The sequence below is a fragment of the Diadema antillarum genome, unplaced genomic scaffold, assembly GCF_040938485.1.
Source record: "Diadema antillarum isolate AM-2024a unplaced genomic scaffold, OU_Dant_1.0 seq00000637_RagTag, whole genome shotgun sequence".
Taxonomy (NCBI): domain Eukaryota; kingdom Metazoa; phylum Echinodermata; class Echinoidea; order Diadematoida; family Diadematidae; genus Diadema; species Diadema antillarum.
In genome coordinates this window covers 1671176-1691856 of record NW_027271554.1, presented here as the reverse complement: position 1 = coordinate 1691856, position 20681 = coordinate 1671176, and the positions used below count along the sequence as shown (strand labels likewise).

Genomic DNA, 20681 nt, shown 5'->3' with positions numbered 1-20681 from the left:
CATCCCTTACAAGTAGATTGAGGATTTCTACCCTCAGTTCAGTCACTGCGAGTTAACCTCCAACAACAATCTTTTTTGGCCTCCGATGCTCAGAATCCAATCCAAACATCTAGGTCAGCCCTCAGCTGCTTAACCATTTCTCTTTTTCCTTCCATTTTTGTAACCATCTTGGTTTCTAAAGCACAAACATCGTCCTTCTCAACACTCCTCACACAGTTTTTGCTCCACAGAAATATCCAAAGGCATTGCTTTTGAAAAAAATCCCGAAAACATGAATACTATCTTTCTTTTCGCTCCTGGAGTGGTGCCATCAAATCCAGTCACCCAATGCACACAGGTGATTGATGTTTAGTCTGTCTTTGTAGAGTGTTAGTGACACGCGGGGTTCTCTGTTTAAAAGAAGAAAGAAACAAGAATGAAAAAAGAAAATAACGCAAATATAGTGTACTCCCATTATAACAAACACGGTTTTAACAAATTCTCATTTACAACAAAGAAGTAATTCTGCTTCAAAAAATTATCATCTACCGTTCTATATTCTGATATAACGAAAGAAACCTGCCTGTTCACAGGACTTCACCAGAACAGGAGTGCACCATAATATACACAAGAGTGTTTTGCTGACAATGCACACATACTGTTGGCATTGCATTCAAGACAGTCTACTGGACTTGAATTTGCACCACGGATGTATTTGCAATGACAAAATATGGGACGATCCACCCAACGTATTTCTGCCCATGTCAGTGAGGAAACTTGACAGAGGAGATTCTGCTGTAGTTTTTGAGGTTGCGGCAGAAATGCGCAATTCCATAATAAAGAATCAAAATCGAGTTGATCTCATACGTATCAAGTCTATTTTCTTTTTCACACAGAAATTGTATATGTTAGGAGAAATGGGGCTGGAAAGAAAACCTGATACAGCAATATCTGAAATATGCAGAAATAAATGAACTACAATTGATATCATATAAACATCTCTTATGTTATCAAAATTACATGTGATGTGTTAGCATTCATTAAATGCAAGCTACCCTATGTGCACGTAAAATCACGATATGATTTCAATGCAGTGGGGGGGAAAAAAAGGAATTAGAAGTACAGTTTACACACATCCACATGTCTGTAAGATTCCTAAACCTAAATCCTTAAAGGTGTTGTCTTCAAGTCTTCTCCCGTTTGTTTGTTTCTTTCCGAGGATGGATTAAGATCAGATTAATAAGATCCTATTGTTATGAAAGGAAGTGCACGCATGTACAAAATCGAAAACAATCACAATCAAAACTTAGTTGTCACTGCATCCGACTGGATTTGCCTGTAAAACAACTTCTACTATCGGTAAAATTTAATAGAGTATTGAAAGGACTTCACTGATTTACATGTAGCCTAATACCATTTGGACAGGGTGGGGTGATCAGTGTGGGGCGACCATTGCGAGGTGACCGTGACGGCCACGGTCAAACAACGGACTCACCTGGAGATCACCTCTGCTAGTCGCGTCTCAGCGAGGGCGGTGTTGCAAAACCGGAGCGTTGCCTTCTCGCTCTTTGCCTTCAATTCCAGGTTGTGCAGCTCGCAAGGAATTGCCTTTCAGAGAAACAGGGAGAAAAAAAAATAGTGAGGGACATTTCATACGAGTCCTAGATGTATGTAAATTTCTATCCAAGGCAATGGTCACTTGTCATGGGATAAGGGCATCTGAATTTCCTTAATTGCCAATTTACGAAGGACAGTGATTGGTTGCTGCTTTCTTGCAATGTTTTGTGGAAAATTTGATAACTGACCATCTATTTAAGACATTTTCAACACCTTGTCTGATAATTTAGATCTTTTTTCCAATCCTCTGAAGGAACTACATAATTTTCTTCTCTTTTAATCTTGAAAACCAAACATACAAAATAATTGCAAAAGTTTGTTGACATATATAAACCAACATATCAATGCAATGATCACTATACGCGACACCACGCATATCCTGCATTCCATGAGGGTAATGCTATAACATGAAGATCAATGTCGTTCTATTTGTAAAGCAAAAATAATAAAATTAAGCTTCAGAATTCTTTTGTTTCTCTGACCATAACAAATAACAAACAAGAAAATGAGGCCTGCAAATGCACAACAAATATCACTAATTTAATAAAAAATAAAATCAGATAAAACCAGATATTCTGTGCCAGAATGCACAAATAAAAGTTTGTTTGGATCAATCCAATCAAACACTTGCTGTCAAACACAACCTACTACAGCTGGATCCTGATAATACATGGATCGTTGGCAAAGGGTTAATTTTGGGTTATGTTCTCTGTTTGTGTCCTTTTCACAACTACTTTTACTTGACTACTTCATAAAAGACAATTTTTTAAATGACCAATTCATACATGATCACTTTAACACAAGGCTACTGTATACATGACTACTTTTGATGCATGACTATATTACACCTGACTACTTCATACATGACTACTTAATGAAGCTTTGTCATACCTGGAAAGGAAGTTGGTAGAAGCTGTGGTCCAGGGGTCGAAGGTCACTCACAGGGACAGACTCAATGTCGCCATGGTCCACCAGAAAACATGCCACCTGAAGTCATTCGGGCAAATGAAAAACAGAATTATCATTCATGTTTGCCTGTAACATACTGACAATATGAAGCTAGCCACAAAGGGAAAAAAAGAACTGTGAGAAAATGCCTACTTTCATGTAGTGCCTATGATACTGTCACACCAAAAATTTTCATGTTCATAAAGCTTTCTTGAATTTCACAAGGAGTCAAGATTCTTGAGTGGTAGAAGGCTTTACTGTGCATCACATATTCTTTCTTGGGTATGTGACCCTGAGAGAATATGCGGTGCACCATTATTAACTCTTCATGTGCCATGGTGGAAACCACCTGTGTGCCACGTTATTCTAAAGACACCAAGGTAGTCGTCATTGAAAAAGAATTCTGTTTTTCCAATTTATGTAACTTCTACACATTTCCGTTAAGCTGCAAATAAAGTGAGCAAAATTGAAGAGGAATGCCAAGCTTTGCTTTGATATAAATTGTATGACAAATCTATTTCTAACTTCGCTTTTGAATGACCAGTTGCTACATTACTGTAAAGGCATGACATTTGCGCATAAAACTGTGACAGAAACTTAGAATTTACACGCAAATCTAGTTGGGAACACCGCTTGATAGTCAATCACCACATAGAAGGTAAGCTGTATGTGAGAGGAACAAAAGCGTGAGAAACGCTTTCATTGTACTGTAGCATTATGCGATTTATTGATCGGTTTGGGTGGCTTTGTGCATTTGAGCAGAATATGCCAAGTTGGCACACCATCGACTGAGTCGCACGTGCGAATGTGGCACATACTGTAAAGAGTTCAGCCTTCTTCCACTAACATTCTACAGCCACAGAAACCTTCAAAGAGCCAAGATATCCATGTATCATATATCTTTCTTTACAGTCGATAGAAATCTTCAAAGAGCCAATATACATTGTATATCCATGTATCATATATCTTTTTTACAGGATGCATTGATATTGAGTCTCACCAGTCTGAATGGGGAAGGGGGGGGGGGAAATAGCTCTAACTTTATCCTTAATTTATGAAATCCTGTTTAGTGATTGGTCTACATGTAGTGTCAGGCGACCAAATACAATATTGCTATGATGTTGGTGATTTTGAAGACAAAACGCAGCTGGAGAAAAATCTTGTGTGCTGTGATGTAATATTCATGGTATAGTGCACTATACCTAATAATATAACAACACAGAAATGAGATAGATCAATAGCTCTTCATCATGGTGTGTGGAATTGCAACCGGTGTCAGCCTAATAGACCACTGTGTATAATCAAGTCCACTGCAGTAAACTGATCCTCCACAAATAATTTTATTTCAAAAATGTCACTAGATTGTTTTGAAGACTTGATGGAAGGATATAAAATGATTACATCATGCAGAGTTTCGAACCGCTAGTGAAATAATGAGTTCCTCGCTGACAGAAAAATAGTGCTTTATTCCTGCCACCCCAGAATCCATAAATTCAACTTTAGCCTCTTAGTCCATGGTATACTGTAAACGTGGAAATTTTCGCGGTACATTAATTTTCGCGGATTTCGCGCTACGCTCGGCTAGCGCGAATTCAAAAATGTGCGAATATATCTTCACAATTTTCTATGCACATTTTGAACGGGATGAATTGTGTGCGCTTCATCGATGATACTGCTACGTAGTACAATGTACAGGCATGTTTACGCTACTAGTACTGTGCGAAGAGACGATACCCTAGATTGCTGTGTACTGTAGCATGCATGTGTGCACCGCACGCATCGATGCTACAGTCCCCCATGACTACGGTACTAGAGTCACAGCTGTATTACGTATTTGAGTGCTTGTACTCGCAGTCGAGCCGCTCGCTACGTCGCTTGTCGTACGCTGGTATAGCAAGCTATGTAGCAGAGGCTTTGGATGAAAGCAGTGAATGTGTACTACAGTAAAGTAACCTGCTGCGGAGCGCGAATTTAAGAACCCGCGAATACGTTTTCGAGCCGCTCAGCGCGAAAATTAATCGCGCGAAAATATTGACGTTTACAGTACTGTCTTGCTTCACATCATCACTGGGAGTATACCTGATCCTCCACGGCGATTATGCAGACTCTCAGCCAATCATCGCTGAGCTGGGCGGCGTAGAGACCGTTTGGCACTGGCTCCTCCTCTAGAGGTGGGCTGTAGTCAGACTGGTAGAACTCCCTCATCTCATCTTCCATCAGACACAGACGCTCCTGACCGGGGGAAAGTCGGGGAGAAAGGGTCACCAGTTCAATACATTCTCAAAGGAACTTTGTGACTTGGAAGACTGGTTACCCCATCTTAGAGTAAAGATTTTGCATGAGGAAGTTCCCATGAACACAAACTTTCCCAAAGGGAGAGAACGGAGAAAGTGTCATCAGTTCTGGTAAATTCCTTCTATGGAACACAGTGACAGATAAATTGATGCCACCCATGATAGAGCAAGAATAACACAAGTGGTATGTGAAAAAAAACACACCAATCTTTATGCAATGGACCATGCATGAGTAAAAACCATGAATATCGCTCATTTACTATAAAAGAAACAAGTACATAAAAAAGTAAAAAAAAAAAAAACTAATAATATAATTTTCCAGTATGTGCCATGAGAACACAGGAAAAAATTTGACAAAAGATCAGTATCATTCAATGCAAAACTTTATTATCAGAAATCATACACTCATTGTAGTAATATGCTTGCAATACACATACATACACTGTACATGTACATATTACACATATGTTTTTGTCTTCTCTATTTTTTTTTTTTACCTTCTTTTGTGTGTGTGTGTGTGTGTGTGGGGGGGGGGGGGGGAGACAGGGTATTTTATAGATTCCAACAATGATGTGAAATCAAATGGTGGCTTTACTGCCCATCAATTCTCCATTCTCACCGAGTACTCCTCGCCGACAATGATGCAGTAGAAATCCATCACGTTGATGACGTACGACACATAGACGTCCCACAACTCATCCTCAGGCAGGACCAGGGCAGGAACTGATAACTCGTCGCTGACGAGAAAAGATGACATGAGGGGGAAAAATACAAATAAATCACTACTGTAAAAGTGGATATTTTCGGGCAAGTGATTTTTCGCACTCGGCCCTGTCAGATGATTTTCACGTTTTTAATTCTGCGGAATCAAGACATCAACCATATGGAACATACGGCAAGAAAAAATATTTGCATGTTTTTATTTCTGCGGTAGTTCCTGGTTGCGCAAAAATTTCAGCATTGCAAAAATTTCCACTTTTACAGTTATCTGGTAACCTATGTACACAAGTATTCATGACAATCCTTTGATAAGTCTTTAACAAAATATGGCGAAAAAACAATTTTTGAGCATTTAACTTGACTTTTGACCCCATGACCCAAATCTTTTTTCCCACAGAATCACTGTGCAGTTATGTACATATATTCCAAGTTTAAGCGTATCCATTACGTCATTTCTGAGGCATGGAGAAAACAGTTTAATTTCAGCATCATAGAGTGTAATTTTAGCATTTCAACCTGATCTTTGACACTTGACCTTTCAAGAGTGCACAGAGTAACTGCACCCACCTTGGCACACTTGACACGTTTCGTTTTGTGCGGCCGGACGACGGCTTGTTGCTGACTTCAACGCGTAGGTTGGGGTAGAGGATCTTATCGCTGTGCACAAGACTGAAGAAAGGAAGAACACAGATATGTAGGGGAACACTTTAATGTGATTAGATTGGAACATGGCTCACGAATAAAACATTTTGACTTAGGAATGAATTGTATGAAAAAAAGCACTTGATTATTCGTGGCTACAGCAATGTTGCCTTCTACAAGTGTGTGTAGTCAATATATCCATTTACTCCATTTGTCTCTATTGGCTCGCCACTCTTTAGATTAACAGTTTTCAGCAGTTACAGTTTGTTTTTGTTTTTTTCCTCCATTTAATCCATCTTATATTCCGTGCAATTGGGCCTTAGAATTAATTATACTGGTGTTTTGTCCTGTGTGTTGGGGGCAAGACTGGTTTCTTTTTATCATGAAATGATGATTTAATGTGGATATGAGAATTCAGTTACATGCATGCACTGAAAATTAAAGACTATATATAATGCAGTTATTGACAGAGCTATCTCGGTGCATTCACAGGCACTCATAAAGTTCCACATTTTCAAATATTTTTGTAATATAATCATACAAGTGTAGAAGAGTGAAGAAACACACTTGGTTTAAATTCAGAAAGATGTGACTGGAGGTTAATACCCCTAAGCTGCTAAAATGACTTAAAGCTACAGGTGCTTATTAGTTCCTGTACCTCCCATACTTTTACAGCTGATGCTGTTTGTGACACACACACACTAATTAATACAAAGAAAACACAGCTTGTGATGACCGTAAATGTTAGTGTACGCAAGACCAGTGTGCAAAAAAACAAAAACAAAACAAAATAAAACAAAACAAAAACAATAAAAACAACAAATGAGAACTAGTGGTCGACATAACACACGAAACAGTAACCACCAACAGGCTAGATGACTTTTGGTAGGTTGTTACTATGGTTACTTGACATCAGTATCACTTGGAACAAAATTTTTCAAGACTACAGTGTATGATTGGTTCAATGAGCAGATATCAGAAACACAGTTTGGGCCCTGGAAGCTCAAAGGGACTTGGGCAAACTGGCAATTGAGTACTGAATGGCTACAGTTCTGAAGTCTGTTGTCATCCACTTTTCTTTTGCATGACATAATTGAAATCATAAGTATCTGCTCTTCTGGCTTATATGTCATGTCATGTGATTTCAAGTACCACTGGTTTCGTTCTCCATGAAATTTCAAGTGCTACTAGTTTCATTCTCAAAGCATGTAGTGCCAAAAATAAATGATGGATGAATAAAACGATAGATAAATAGATAGATAAATATATAAATACAAAAATGAATAAAAATAAAAATAGCAATACATATGAAAATCAAGTTATAAAAACCCATATAAATAATTTTTATGTATAAATGTGTATCATCAATCACTGCACGAACACGATAAATAAGCACAACAATTTTACAGTGTGTGAGTGTATATTCAACAGCAGAGGTTTAGCTTTCTTTGCCATCCAATAAAACATGGGAACAGAATTGCTACAATTTCCAGTTAGTATCAAAAGTAAAATGAAAAATACACAGAGAAGATTTTTTAATGTGTTAACTGGGCCAGGGGGAAACAACAAAAAGTTCCTAGCATACAAAGAGTGAGCTCCTGTAGCCTCCAACAAAAGCGCAGTGGAGGAAAAAAAAAAATCAAAACAAAACATGACAACATGCCCATGCCATGAATTAAAGCATAAGCAGGAATACTAGGAGTGTGTGTACTAGGGGGGCGGGGAGGGGGTTGGGGGCGGGGCAGGCATTATGCACCTATGACTGGAGGATCGTGCTGCGGCTCTCTGCCGAAGGTCGGCCGTCAAAATCGACTCCGTCTCCTCCATCTGCTGCTTCGGGTAGAGGATGGAATCGTTCGACATTCTGACCACGAGAGAATGAGATGCGAGGTTATCTGAGGAAGGCGGGAAAAACACAACTCACACACACTCACACACAGTTAGTCGTTAAAAGAATCACCACAAGATTGGACGATGTACAAATTCTGCCGATATCCCTCGTCAAACATTACAACATACCATGAAATTGATTCAAATTACATTTTTCCTTTAAACATTACATTGTACCATTCATTTCATTAAAATTGAATTTTTTTAAATCTTGAAATTATTATACCATAAAGTTTAGTGAAAGTGGGAAATTCTTTAAACATTACATCATACCATTAATTTAATTAACTTGGAATTTCTGTAAACATTCCTTCATACCATTACTTCAATTGAAAATGAATTTTCTCCTTAGTTTCTTGATTATTCAATGAGCATCCTACGGGCACTGTTCATTTGCAGCAAAAACTAAACAGAGGTGAGCTAGTCATTTAATCACAGTATGGTTGTATCACAGCATGACTAACATGCAAATTATTCAGAACAAATTGTATGCACCACTGTGTCACTGAATTGTGGTTTGTGTGTGTGTGTGTGTGTGTGTGTGTGTGTGTGCAGTGCAAATGCTGTGTTCTTGACACTCTTGTGCTCTGTGCCAAGAAATATTACACCTTTTTTTTTCATTTTTATTTATTTTTCATTTCTAGTACAGTTCAAAATTTGATCGGCATAACCTTAACTCTACCTCTGGATATAAATACAGTGCACTCCAGTTATAACAAACACGGTAATACAACGAAATTCTGCTTGCAAGAAAAAAAAATTCCGGCCGCAGCATTACAGGTTCTTTGTTTTTTTTATTGTTTACTTGTTCGGTTATAACCAAAAACTCAATATAACAAAAGAAAACTGGCGATTGATGACTTTGTCACAATGGGAGTCTACTGTAACTTATCACATCCAAAGTGTCCCTTACATGAAAAAGGTGCAGTTTTTCGTTTTTTGTTTTTGTTTTTGCTTTTTTGCATAATTTACCAGCATCTGAGAGCATGTAAGCTTACTATAAACCTTCCTTTCAAGTCTTCTCAAGCAGTGCTTTTATTCATTTTTAGCCTTCTTGTGACTGCACTAATGTGGCAGATTTGTATCCATAGTTAGATTTGAACAAGATTTTAACTCAAAACCACACAAAAGGATTTGAAGGCAGGTAGTAGGGTGAGGGGAACAAAGCACCTTGTCAAAGCACACAAACACACAAAAACATACAAACAAACAAACAAACCCAAACAAGGACACAAACAAACCTGGGATTCATTCTGATTGGAACGCCATTGGAAGCAACAAACAAATAAACATAAAAATGAAAATAGATATCAGAAAATAAAACACAAGATGCAGGTAAAAAAAAAACAAACAAACAAACAAGAAAGTGTTGCATGGTATAAGTAGAATACAAAAGTCAATAGAATTCTACACTAACATAAACATTCAATGAGTGAAGGTTTACACAGTGGACAGAGATGTTATAGAACTGTTACATACATACAACACTCAGGTGAGCTCCAGTAAAAGTAAGTATGCTCGATGTGGATATGAATACTGGTATTCGACAAGTATGTGAGGGATTATAATATTCATGATCTTATAAATGGGCAAGTGGATATGAGGCTATTGATGTAATTGTAATGTGCAAAGGCGGATAGTTCGGATTGTGACAGAAATACAATGCAAGACCTCTGCAACCATGTTTATTATAAAATGTGTCAGCAAAAATTATTTTTGTTGGACCATGTACGGCATGTTAACACCACAAATTCACATATTTATCTTAAGACGGTTCACTGTCATGTAGCACAGTAACTTTTTTTCTTCTGCTTTGACAATATATTGATTTGTATGAACATGACACAGCTATCTACCAACGCCACCTATCAGCTAAGATCCCACGGATGGAACGCCCCCTCAAACAACCCCGATGCAAATCCACATCAAATTAGCAAACTCCTGTTGCAATGTTCATGAGTGCCCCCTTCCACCATCAAAACTAAACAGTGGTTCCAATAACCCTGATTTGAGTGGCCTTATAGTATTCCATGTGCATTTTGTCTGTGCGTAATCAAAAGTCGTCATCAACCTTTTAATAGACTACCACCAGAACCCCAACATGATCGGTCTAAATGTTTTTTTTTTGGCATGCATTCTATGCACCCCGATTCATATTGGAACATTCAATGACCAAACCCTCTAATTTGAAGATTCTTACGGTATTTCGTCGGCTGTCCACAGACTAAGCCGGCTCAGTCTGTCCACGAGGTCATCGTCCATTTCCTTCTTGAATTCCTCGCGGTAAAGCTTCTTCAGTCCACTCAGCCACAGCCCCACACTCTTGTCCGCAAGCACCTGCATCGCAAAGACCATGTGACACACATCAGCAGAGCGATAGATGCCCCACTTGCTCTGGGGGCAACTAACACTCACTCACCATAAAGGTATATGAATGGACACTGACTTTAGCTGCTTTGAGTAGTCTTCCCTTGCCAGAAATGGTGTTCAGGCAGGTGGAAAGAATATGTTTTGTGATACCCTGCATTAGGATAATTTTCATGGCAAATACAGTCAACCTTGCCTAAGTCCAATCCAACAAAAATATTCTTTAAATCATTACATTTGTAACATTATTTATACTATTTTATCATCTAAAATGTTTTTTCCATTTTCAAACATGGATGCAAATTATCTCTTGTTCTGTTTGTGATGTTGCAGTTTGCATGCACAAGGCACATCTTACTTGTAATTGTTGTCAAAAGGATTTTTGCTCTGTGGCAACAACACAAAAACACATTTCATGACTTTGATAAACTGCTACTTTGAAAAAAAAAACAATGAAAACATATCAGTAAAAAAAAACCTCTATATTTTCTTTTTGATATTAAAAAAAAAAATACTGGAGTACATCAAAACACCAACCCAAGTTTGATGAATTTTGAGCTTGAAATTTAACATCGAATTTAAAAACACCACCCCCTCACCTTTGTATTTTATTCTATACATTTCTGAAACTACCATTTGTTTTCTTTCACTAATTGAGAAGATACTGTTAAAGGGACATCAAAAGACCAACCTGGGCCCTGTTTCATACAGCTATTCATAAAGTTATGCATGACTTTACAACCGACTGGAATATGAGGTGCCAATATGTGTGCCCAATTTTTTTTTCCATACATTTCAACAAAGTACGACTGAATGTCAATATTTCTTTTACATCGTGGCAAAAATACACTTTCAACTAAAAATGTGTGTTAACATATAGAATAATAATCTGCAAATTTCAACTGTAGCTTGTGAAATTAACAATGAAAAAGAAACCCACTTGGCTTGCCATATTCAAGTCATTCGTAAAGTCATGCCTCACTTTACATTTTACAAACAGCTTTATGAAACAGGGCCCTGGTCTACAAGAGACTCACCTCATTCACCCAGCTGACCACTTTGTCATCCACGGGAGGCGGTTGGTTGGGCTGCTCTGGCGGCCCCGGGCTGGTTTTGCCATTTCTACCCTCCATCCAGTCCACACTTTCTGTTCCGGAGGAATCTGTTTTCAAAACAGCAGTTGTTGGTTTCTTTAAAGCTGATGAATTCATGATAGGGTTGTGGTTGTTTGTAACTGGACAGTGCCATCACAGACGAGGGGTTAAAGGGTTATTTTTAGTAAGACGTCTAAATCAGGTAACATACATGTAGGTGCAGATGAAACTACACAAGAACTGTGACACATCACACAAATGCAGTACTTGGTAGAAATGCTGCAGTGCACTTTCTCATGCTAAGTTCATATTTATTATCAAGTTACAGCATATCATAAATGACTGAATTGAGAAAAAAAAAAGCATGACCATCTGTTGTGGCCTTCTTTACATGTCTCAAGCACACACCAAGCTTACAATAAACCCATCTTACAATCCCCATCCCTACCCAATGGGAAATGAAAAGATGCACAAATAAAAGACTGAATGAACAGATGATGAATGGATGGATGAATGATTGACTAAACTGACTGAATGAATGAAATGATGGCTGGATGGATGAACTATTAACTGACTGAATGAATGAATGGATGAATGATAGACAGAATGAATGAATGGAAAGATTGATAGATGGATGGATGAATGAATGAATAAATGAATACATAAATTCTCAAAATATATCATTTCATATTCTTCAAACCTTCATAACATGAGGCCCTACACACGTTTTTGCATATTCACTGCTTAATAGGGTTTTTTTCCATTTCTAAATGTTTATTGGTATTTTCCTTTTTCAAAATGAAGCTTACACGAGTCTGTTGCTGAATTGCTCCGCTTCATCTGCTGGGGCTTCGCTGCTGATCCCCTGTCCTCAAAGCTGTCTCCCGTGCTGTGCAGCTGACGTCGGAAGCGGGGCGGGACCTCATACGAAGACGAATGCTGAGGATGGTGTTTTGTCTGTTGCTGAGAGTACTAAACACACACACACATATACATTCAGTCGCGACTCACAATGAATTTGTACCTTCATCTAGAGGAGGGTGGGATGGGGGGGGGGGGGGAGGGTGTCGGATGTGGTCGGAATGGGTGGGGTAGTGTATAGTTGACAAGGATAGAGTACAGCAGACACAACTCACCAACACTACCCAAGACTAGACAAGACTAAGACACATGTAGGTCGGAAAAGAACTATACATATTTGAAAATTTTGGTAAAATCCACAAGCTGTCATCACTGCATAAGAAAGCTACAAAAATGTGTGATGTCATAGTAGGGGAACAATGTATTAAGAAAATAAAAAGAGCATTCCACACCTTTTTTTTTCTCACAAAAAGTATAGATTCTTGTTACTGACATATGTCAAGGGTAATATAATTCTCTGCACCTTTCAAAGGAGGTAAAAAGTCTTGATCACTTATTTTCTGAACATTGTTTTCCTACTGTGATATCACACAGTGTTGAAGTCTTCTTATCCAGCAATAACAGCACATGGTTTGAAAAAAAAAAAAATGCACAACTTTGGAACATAGCATCTGATTTTCCTTGAACTTAAGTAATATGTTATACTAATATTCTTGTGTTCCCTGAACACACATGTCTAATCTGGGCTTTATTTCCCTTCAACATTTCAAACAGCGTCTAAATGCTGCACTACCTGTGGCTTCTTTTGCTGAGGTTGAGGCTTGGTCTGCTGTGGCGGGGGCGGTTTCTTCCTCTGCGGAGGGGGTTGGTTCCACTGGTTTTGACCCCCATGTTTCTGGGGTGGCTTGGGGTGGCTCCATTGGTCCGGCCGCCTCTGCTGGAACTTTCCGTTTTGGTAGTGGTGGGGGTGCTGCTGCTGGTGCGGGTTCCCCCGGAAGTTGTGGGGAGGCGGTCGGCGTTGCCTGTTTGCTGGGGTGGAGAACCTGGGCAATCGCGCAGGTTTTCCCTTAAAATCGGAGGGAGGGGTGCCAAGAAAAAACATGAGTAAACTTTTCTATTTTTGCAATGATAACACAATACAATCACAAGCAATCCATCAGAATTTCAATAAGTTGTCAACTTCTATATCACTTGCTCTCTTTAGCCTGATCTGCCATGTTATTGGTACTCTGTCCATAAACGAAATGACTCAAAAAAGTTTCCCCCTTTCTAAGAAAACTTCCTCTTTTATTCAGAGCATTCCTATTTATATTTACGGTCAGAACAAAATTTTGTTTAAACAAATACAGTTTTAACGAAATTTTGTTACAATACAAATTCGGGTCCCAAAATTATCATCTATTTATACCTTTATTGACATTATATGTTTGGTCATAGACCCATTGGGTTTGGGTGCTGTTTTTTTTTTTTTTTTTAAAGTTAATGCCCATTTCAGTCGTAACTGGAGGACTTCCGTACTCTAATAACTAGCTGATTTATGCACTGGCATAGCAATGCGCTTGATTTATTGCATAACCCAATGGACGGGCATCTTTTCTTCTTATTTCAGAAGTCCCTCAGTCATGGCCAACATAAGATAGTGTTTTAAAACCGAATGAGTCCATAATGAAATTTCAAAATAATGAAAGAAAACAGCCGGTCAAAAGGACTTCGTTATAACGGTAGTTGCCTGTACCTTTTTCTTCGTTGACTTCTGCTTCTTCACCAACCGGTCGAGGTGCTCCGTTTCCTCGTTGGCAACTCCATGACATGTGATCTGGCCTGAATGATCCCTGCACAAAATGTCAAACCAAAGAGCATAGTAAGCGAAGCTACTCAAACGTTCCCAAGGTCTCTTTTATTTCCAACAGCCTCCCCTTCAATATCCTTCTTTGATATTGTACGTTGAAAAAATAGGTATTTTCATTTCTGACTCACCAGATAGCAATTTACAGCTTCAGGGCATAATTTTCCAATTTAAATTTGATTAGCAATTTCAGCTGATAAACAATATTCAAAATAGTATCCTGTACACTTCTATGGAAGGAAGCTGCTACACAAAAGTTACTTGTAGTTTGTGTAGCAGTGGTGTAAAAATGCAGAGCAAACTGCGATGCATTACCAGGTAAATTATTCCCTGCAGCTTAGAGAAATAATATGATGCAGATGATTTTTGAGAGAAGGTGTTTGCATGGTGTGGTATATAAGATACACTTGGTTTGTGGTTCACCATGTATAGTCCTTAGAAGGACTGTTGGAATGACAGGAGAAAGATAGAAAGAAAGGTCGGATGAGAGGTGAGAAATTGAGTAGGAGTATTCTTTCTGGAGTGAGTGTAGTCCTGAAAAGGACTGTGAACCAAGGAAATATAGAAGAGTTAGAAGAGACTCGATGTCTCGGACAGTTTACTGTCCGTCCTCAGGAGTGGGGACGGACAGTCAACTGTCCGAAACGTCGAGTCTCTTCTAACTCTTCTATTTTCCTTGGTTCACAGTCCTTTTCAGGACTACACTCACTCCAGAAAGAATACTCGGGCAAGTCCAAGCTATTTTGCACCAGTAACGCGTGGGACATCACAAGAAGATTTAGCCCTATATTGCACTGTTAAGATTGAAACTTCATATGTTGGGTTGCTTTTGATAGCTAGTAGGTATCTTCGTTCAAAACAATAGAAATAATGAGAATCACGCGTTCAATATTTAATTTATGCAAATTTATTCTCCAGTAACGCGTGGGACCACAAAAATTGTCCTTTTTTTCTTCTTTTACTTTTATCTCAATTATTGTGAAAATACTTGGTAAACTATAAAATCATTGCAAACATCTTTTTCTACAATAATAACTGTACCTGAAACAAAACATTTCAGAAAAAATCATGAAACTGTTTTCTCTCAAGGTCAATTATAGAAAGATAGGTATAGTAACGCGTGGGACAAGTAACGCGTGGGACATTTTTGTCACTATGAATATTGTGATGTGAATTGCACATTTGCTCAGAGAAACTTTAATATGGGGTACTAATTATCTAAATAGATGTATTTCTAATAAATTCTTGCAAATTCAAATGATTTAGACCCATCAGAACAATAGATATAATAAAAAATATGAAATGCCTGTGTTATCCTTTATTTTTTGACATTTGACTTTGAATGTGACCTTGAAAATAGCATGTAATGATGTGAATTATTTATCCAAAGTGGAACTTTTCACCAAATTTCAAGTCAGAATTCAGAAAATTACAAAAAAATCCCTCAATAATGTACACATTTCCCATAGAAGACTAAGATTTAGTATACTTCCATTGACTTGTACACAAATCGTCCCACGCGTTACTAAAATGTCCCACGCGTTACTAAATTTAATTGAAAATTGCAAGTATGATAATTATCAGACTAACTTTTTATCTCTTGGATATGATTAGGTCCATTGTGAATTTGGTCTTTTGAAAGTTTCAAGTCAATTAAATCATTAACTTTTATGCAAATGAGAAATAATGACCTAAAAAAGTAACGCGTGGGACATGCTAATTTTGGCCCATCCCTCATTTGCATATATTTAATCAGTTGAGAAACTGGAAATCAGTCATGATAACTTGTTAGTCAGACTTAAGGTCACCATACTTATTTTCATAAAAACTTGTAAAAATCAAAAGATATATTTTAAAATACAGAATTTTTGAATGTCCCACGCGTTACTCTAAATTTTAATTTATGCAGATTAATTAATTTATTGCTGGTTATGCGGAAGGATTTTTACTTTTTCTTTTTGAAATTCATGTATTTTAACTTCTTAGCATTAAAATGATACCAAGTTTATGGAGATTGACCCATTTTGAATTTTCAGTCTTGTGTGATCAAATAGCTTGGACTTGCCCACTCCTACTCAATTTCTCACCTCTCATCCGACCTTTCTTTCTATCTTTCTCCTGTCATTCCAACAGTCCTTCTAAGGACTATACATGGTGAACCGCAAACCAAGTGTATCTAATATGTTGCATTTTAGAAATATGTTGCATTTCATTTATTTTGTCTACTAATGCCATTCTTCCTTTCACCCCATTCATATTCAGATTTGTCATGATCTATAATCAAACAGTAACAATGGAATACTGAAATTTTACAGAATTTCTTATGTCACTATCTCCAAAAGTAGTGCATAGATATGTCACATTAAAAAAAAAAAAAAATGGCCATCAATTTGCCGCCACCACGTACTTTTAAAGAGCAATGAACACTGAAAAAACAACACCATTTTTCACTGTACTGAACAAAAGCAATCCTACAAACCTTCTGATGGACACGACCTTTGGCATTGACCTCAGATAAGCCTCCAGGCTAGGAAATCCATTATCCTTGTAGGGAATATCCTGTCCAAGAAGTTCCTTGAACTCATCTACATGGAGAGCAGACAGAAAATGAATGAGATCAAATATGGACATTAATGATATGAATAACATTATGTAACAGATGATTACATTTCATGCTAGGGTTCTCAACATACAGGTGGTTGCTACAAAGACAAGTTGACTGCAATTTAGCAGTATTTAATTTGACATTTTGACTCCACTCCGGAGGTCCTTGAATGAATCTAGGGAGGGGCAGAAAGAGTTTTAAAACAAATCACCCACAAACATATAGGAGGAATGAAGAATGACTTCCTTGAATCCTATCAAAATGATGAAAGCGTACATGTACGTTTACACTGCAGTCTTGATCTGCAGGCACGTACAGTAATTCAATATCTACCTTTGATGTCAGTATCAGCCTTGACTGCTGTGCTTGCAGATACCAATCCCTGAATATTTGATAATGAAACCCTAGCTCACAAAGCTCCCTGTCTCAGCTAAGGCCAGCAGCTGGTTTTTAAGGCCAGTGAAGATATTTTCTGTGCCAACAGTAAGTATTCATTGTTGAATCTAGTATCATGTATATGGACTCTGTCAAAAAGAAATTAAAGGGACTTCATTCTGGTACTTTGAGCATCAATATTTATGCGCGATTAATTTTTTCGCACTGAGGGACTCAAAAACATATTTGCAGATTCTTGAATTCATGCTGAGCAATTGTCAACCCATTCAAAGTGTGCAGAGAAAATTGTGAAGATATTTTTGCTGGATTTGGAATTTGTGCTAGCCCAAAAGAAGTGCAAAATGCACAGAGTATAAGTTGCTTTACATAAAATGAAAATGGAAAATCAGAGAAGTACATGATTTGTAGATCCATGAAAATTTTGGGAAAAATCAGGCACATCAAAAATAATGAATTCCTGAAAGGTTTAGAAAGTATTGCAAATTGGCAACTCTGTGTAATCTAGGTGTTGAGCAGCTCTCCATTTGGTGTGAACACAAATGTTTACCAATTTTTGGCCCCGCCTCGAGCGGCCCTCCATTTACATCAAAGCACAGACAGAAGAAAACACATGTAAACAAATGAATCGTCGACACCTGAACAAGGCAGAATCACTGATCATATTGCCAAGGCCAAGCGCATTCTAATTCTATGGTGATTGGTATCTTTTCAGAGTGATTTGCGCTATTCGTGACTGTCTGCAGGTAATTTAAACTCTCAGACTCTGTCTCTGATTCACCCCAAAATCTGACCTTGTCATTGCACGGACTCTGAGACTGGTCACCGAGTTGCTGGTGGGTTGCCGAGTGTTTAGATGGCAACATAGATCTAGCCCATTCATGACTTGCCGTCTTCAACGGTTCCACAACCACACAACACATCCATGGGCATGGTATAAAAGGAATAGGTCTAGACCTAGAGTCTAATTATAGTTTTACCATGTTTACACTACAGGCACAGAACTGCTGTTCATTGCTGATCTTTTCGTCTAACTTAGTATAGACTCTAGTCTCTAGATCTACTCACTAGTCAGAAAGACTCTCTTTCTATTCACCTGCAAGCTGCTTTTTAACTAAAGCTTTACTGTAATTTACAATGCAGCCAATGCTAATTAAATAGCAATGGCTATTTATAAATACATGAATGAATGACCGTTGATGACAGCTCGACAGGCTAGGTTAATTCAAGTAAATTTATAAATTGACTCACTGTTAAGTTTCTGTAGAGGCACTCCCCCTTTGCTTGATATAAGAACAGATCTCAAGACCTTTTCAATAAAGCTCTCTTTCTGTTCTGCCATTTTCTTGATAGCATTAGCGTCGTTTCTGCTTCAGGCTACTCGGTTTGGTTTATCGGAATAGTATGCACCGTGGACTTGGTACTGTAATTGTACGCGTGTTGTATTGATCGGGCTCTTCACAAGCAATAGCACATTCCTGGCGAGGCGTGTGTGACACTTTACTTAGCTTGCATGCATGCATGCATGCATGCTGGCATGCTCGCTCCGCCGATCCCCCCGCTGCCCCCCGCACGCAAACATGCGTACTCAGCTAATCGCCGACTCGATCCTGCTGCAGCAATCGTCCATCGAGCGCGAGCGAGGAATGATATGTGACCCGGAAGTGATAGCGTATCACGCAAACACATTTTGTTTATGGCACACGCAAGCAGCATGCAACGAACGTACAATTTTGTAGTGTAGTAAGGTGTGTGGCGTGTGCATGTGAAACAGCTGGCAAAGATTTCGCGATGAACGCCAAAACTAACATTGAGAGCGCCAGGTCACGGACTTTTGGCTGGATATTCGATTATGTCGCGAGTATATTTTGGCAAGAATTCAAAGATAAACGGACAGTGGATGCGCAGTCAAGCAGAGCTTTGTTAGCGGGTAAGACTTAGAGAAATAAAACTGATAAAAGTTGACCATCAGCTACTGTAGTCGAGGTAGATCTATACTTAGTCCCAGTAATTATGATATGTGTATGGTCTAATATCACTGGGTTTTAATGTTTATGTTAGTGTATTTTTTTTAACCAATATCTACGGCCGCGGTGCTTCCTTTCCATCTAGAGTCTCTAGATTCCAAGCCAAATAAAAGAAGAAAGAAAGGAAATTGTACACTTTACGGCCCTGCGTCCTATATTATCAGTGTGAGACTAGATTTTACCCTAATCAGCTGCTAATCGAGCAGTGCGTGCGAATTCGAGTAACACAGTAACAGTAACACGTTAGTCGTTAGGCCTACCTATCAATCATCACTCAAATCAGGTCTGGGCACTGCGGGTTTGATAGCGTGTCTTCCAGCACTGTACTGTGTGCATGTGTGTGAGATTTCACAGTGTGTATGAATGTGTCAACGTGTGTGCGTGATGAAAGCACATACGGCCGGCGAAGGTACGCCACATGGTTGCTCTAACGCCCTTCCCCATCATGCCATGTCCCTGCACGGCGCGGTGTGATCGAGCGCGAGCAGACTCCGAGACAAGCAGGGTGCTGTGCTTGCACGCACACAACGGAATGCAACAAGTGGTAAACTTCTGTGCTTCAATCATGATTTAGATTTAGATCTATTTTAAATGAATGAATTCTGCGTTATATCTTAAGCAGGGGATCACTAATTAACCTATTGCAGAGGAAATATGTCCACTCGCGGCGTTGGCGAAATTATTCTGTGAAATATCCAAATGATAAAGAACCCAAAATCTTATCCCGAGTCGTCAGTCTGTTTAGTGTTTTATTTCGGTCTACACAGTTACCGTTTAACGAGCCTGACCAGACACAGTGCGAAGTGTGTATAGCTACCGATTTATGGGCAGCCACTACAATTGTACATGGACACACACACACATAAACCTCGCCCGCGGTGGTTGGTTTGCGCGATTTGTGATGGGGTCGGATCGGGATGGATGAAGGAGGCATAAAAATATTCACGTAACTGTTGTGGCGAGCTGGCGCAAGCTAGGATGTTAAAAAATGGAATCTATTGTATCGCAGACTACTGCCAGCTTTCTCATATTTTGCGCCGTGATCATGGCAATTTTCTGTGATGCAACATTGCATAAATTATGTAAAGCTCGATAATCCTGCCGCGGAGAGCAAAGGCACGCGAAATTGCGATCGCGCAGCGTTCAATGTGATCAGTTCCGCAGCAGAAGCGCAGTGCGTGAGGCGGGCTTCTAGTGACCTTATCATGCAGCGAGAGAAGCTCGCCAGCTGCTCAGTGCGTGGTGGTTCATGGAATGAGGTACCGATAATATAGGGCTATAAAGTGCACAATTGCCGAAAGAAAGTAGTTTCTCCTCTAGACAGAAAAAAACTGTTTGTCCTCCGGAGGTTTTTTTTTTTTTTTAACTTTTAGAATTTTACGATCCTCCTCCGCTCTG

General features: G+C 38.8%; 1 protein-coding gene across 1 annotated transcript; it reads right to left on the bottom strand.

Moving 5' to 3' along the window:
- Positions 1 to 310: 310 nt before the first annotated feature.
- On the bottom strand, positions 311 to 18655 carry LOC139736352 (tudor domain-containing protein 7B-like). Its single transcript, XM_071647108.1, has 15 exons — positions 18508 to 18655; positions 16738 to 16843; positions 14148 to 14244; positions 13206 to 13478; positions 12361 to 12490; positions 11495 to 11619; positions 10291 to 10427; positions 9574 to 9626; positions 7957 to 8095; positions 6126 to 6227; positions 5458 to 5575; positions 4624 to 4776; positions 2488 to 2583; positions 1475 to 1587; positions 311 to 389 (listed from the first exon to the last, which is right to left on the bottom strand). The coding sequence occupies exons 1-15, from the start codon at positions 18596 to 18598 to the stop codon at positions 311 to 313; spliced, it is 1812 nt and encodes a 603-aa protein (XP_071503209.1). The 5' UTR covers positions 18599 to 18655.
- Positions 18656 to 20681: the final 2026 nt, after the last annotated feature.

Coding starts and splice junctions, on each gene's coding strand:
- LOC139736352 (XM_071647108.1), bottom strand. CDS start 18,598: ATGGCAGAACAGAAAGAGAGCTTTATTGAAAAGGTCTTGAGATCTGTT. Junction 14,245..16,737: donor AAGGTCGTGTCCATCAGAAG/GTTTGTAGGATT, acceptor CATTTTGTGCAG/GGATCATTCAGGCCAGATCA. Junction 2,584..4,623: donor TAATCGCCGTGGAGGATCAG/GTATACTCCCAG, acceptor GAATGACTTCAG/GTGGCATGTTTTCTGGTGGA.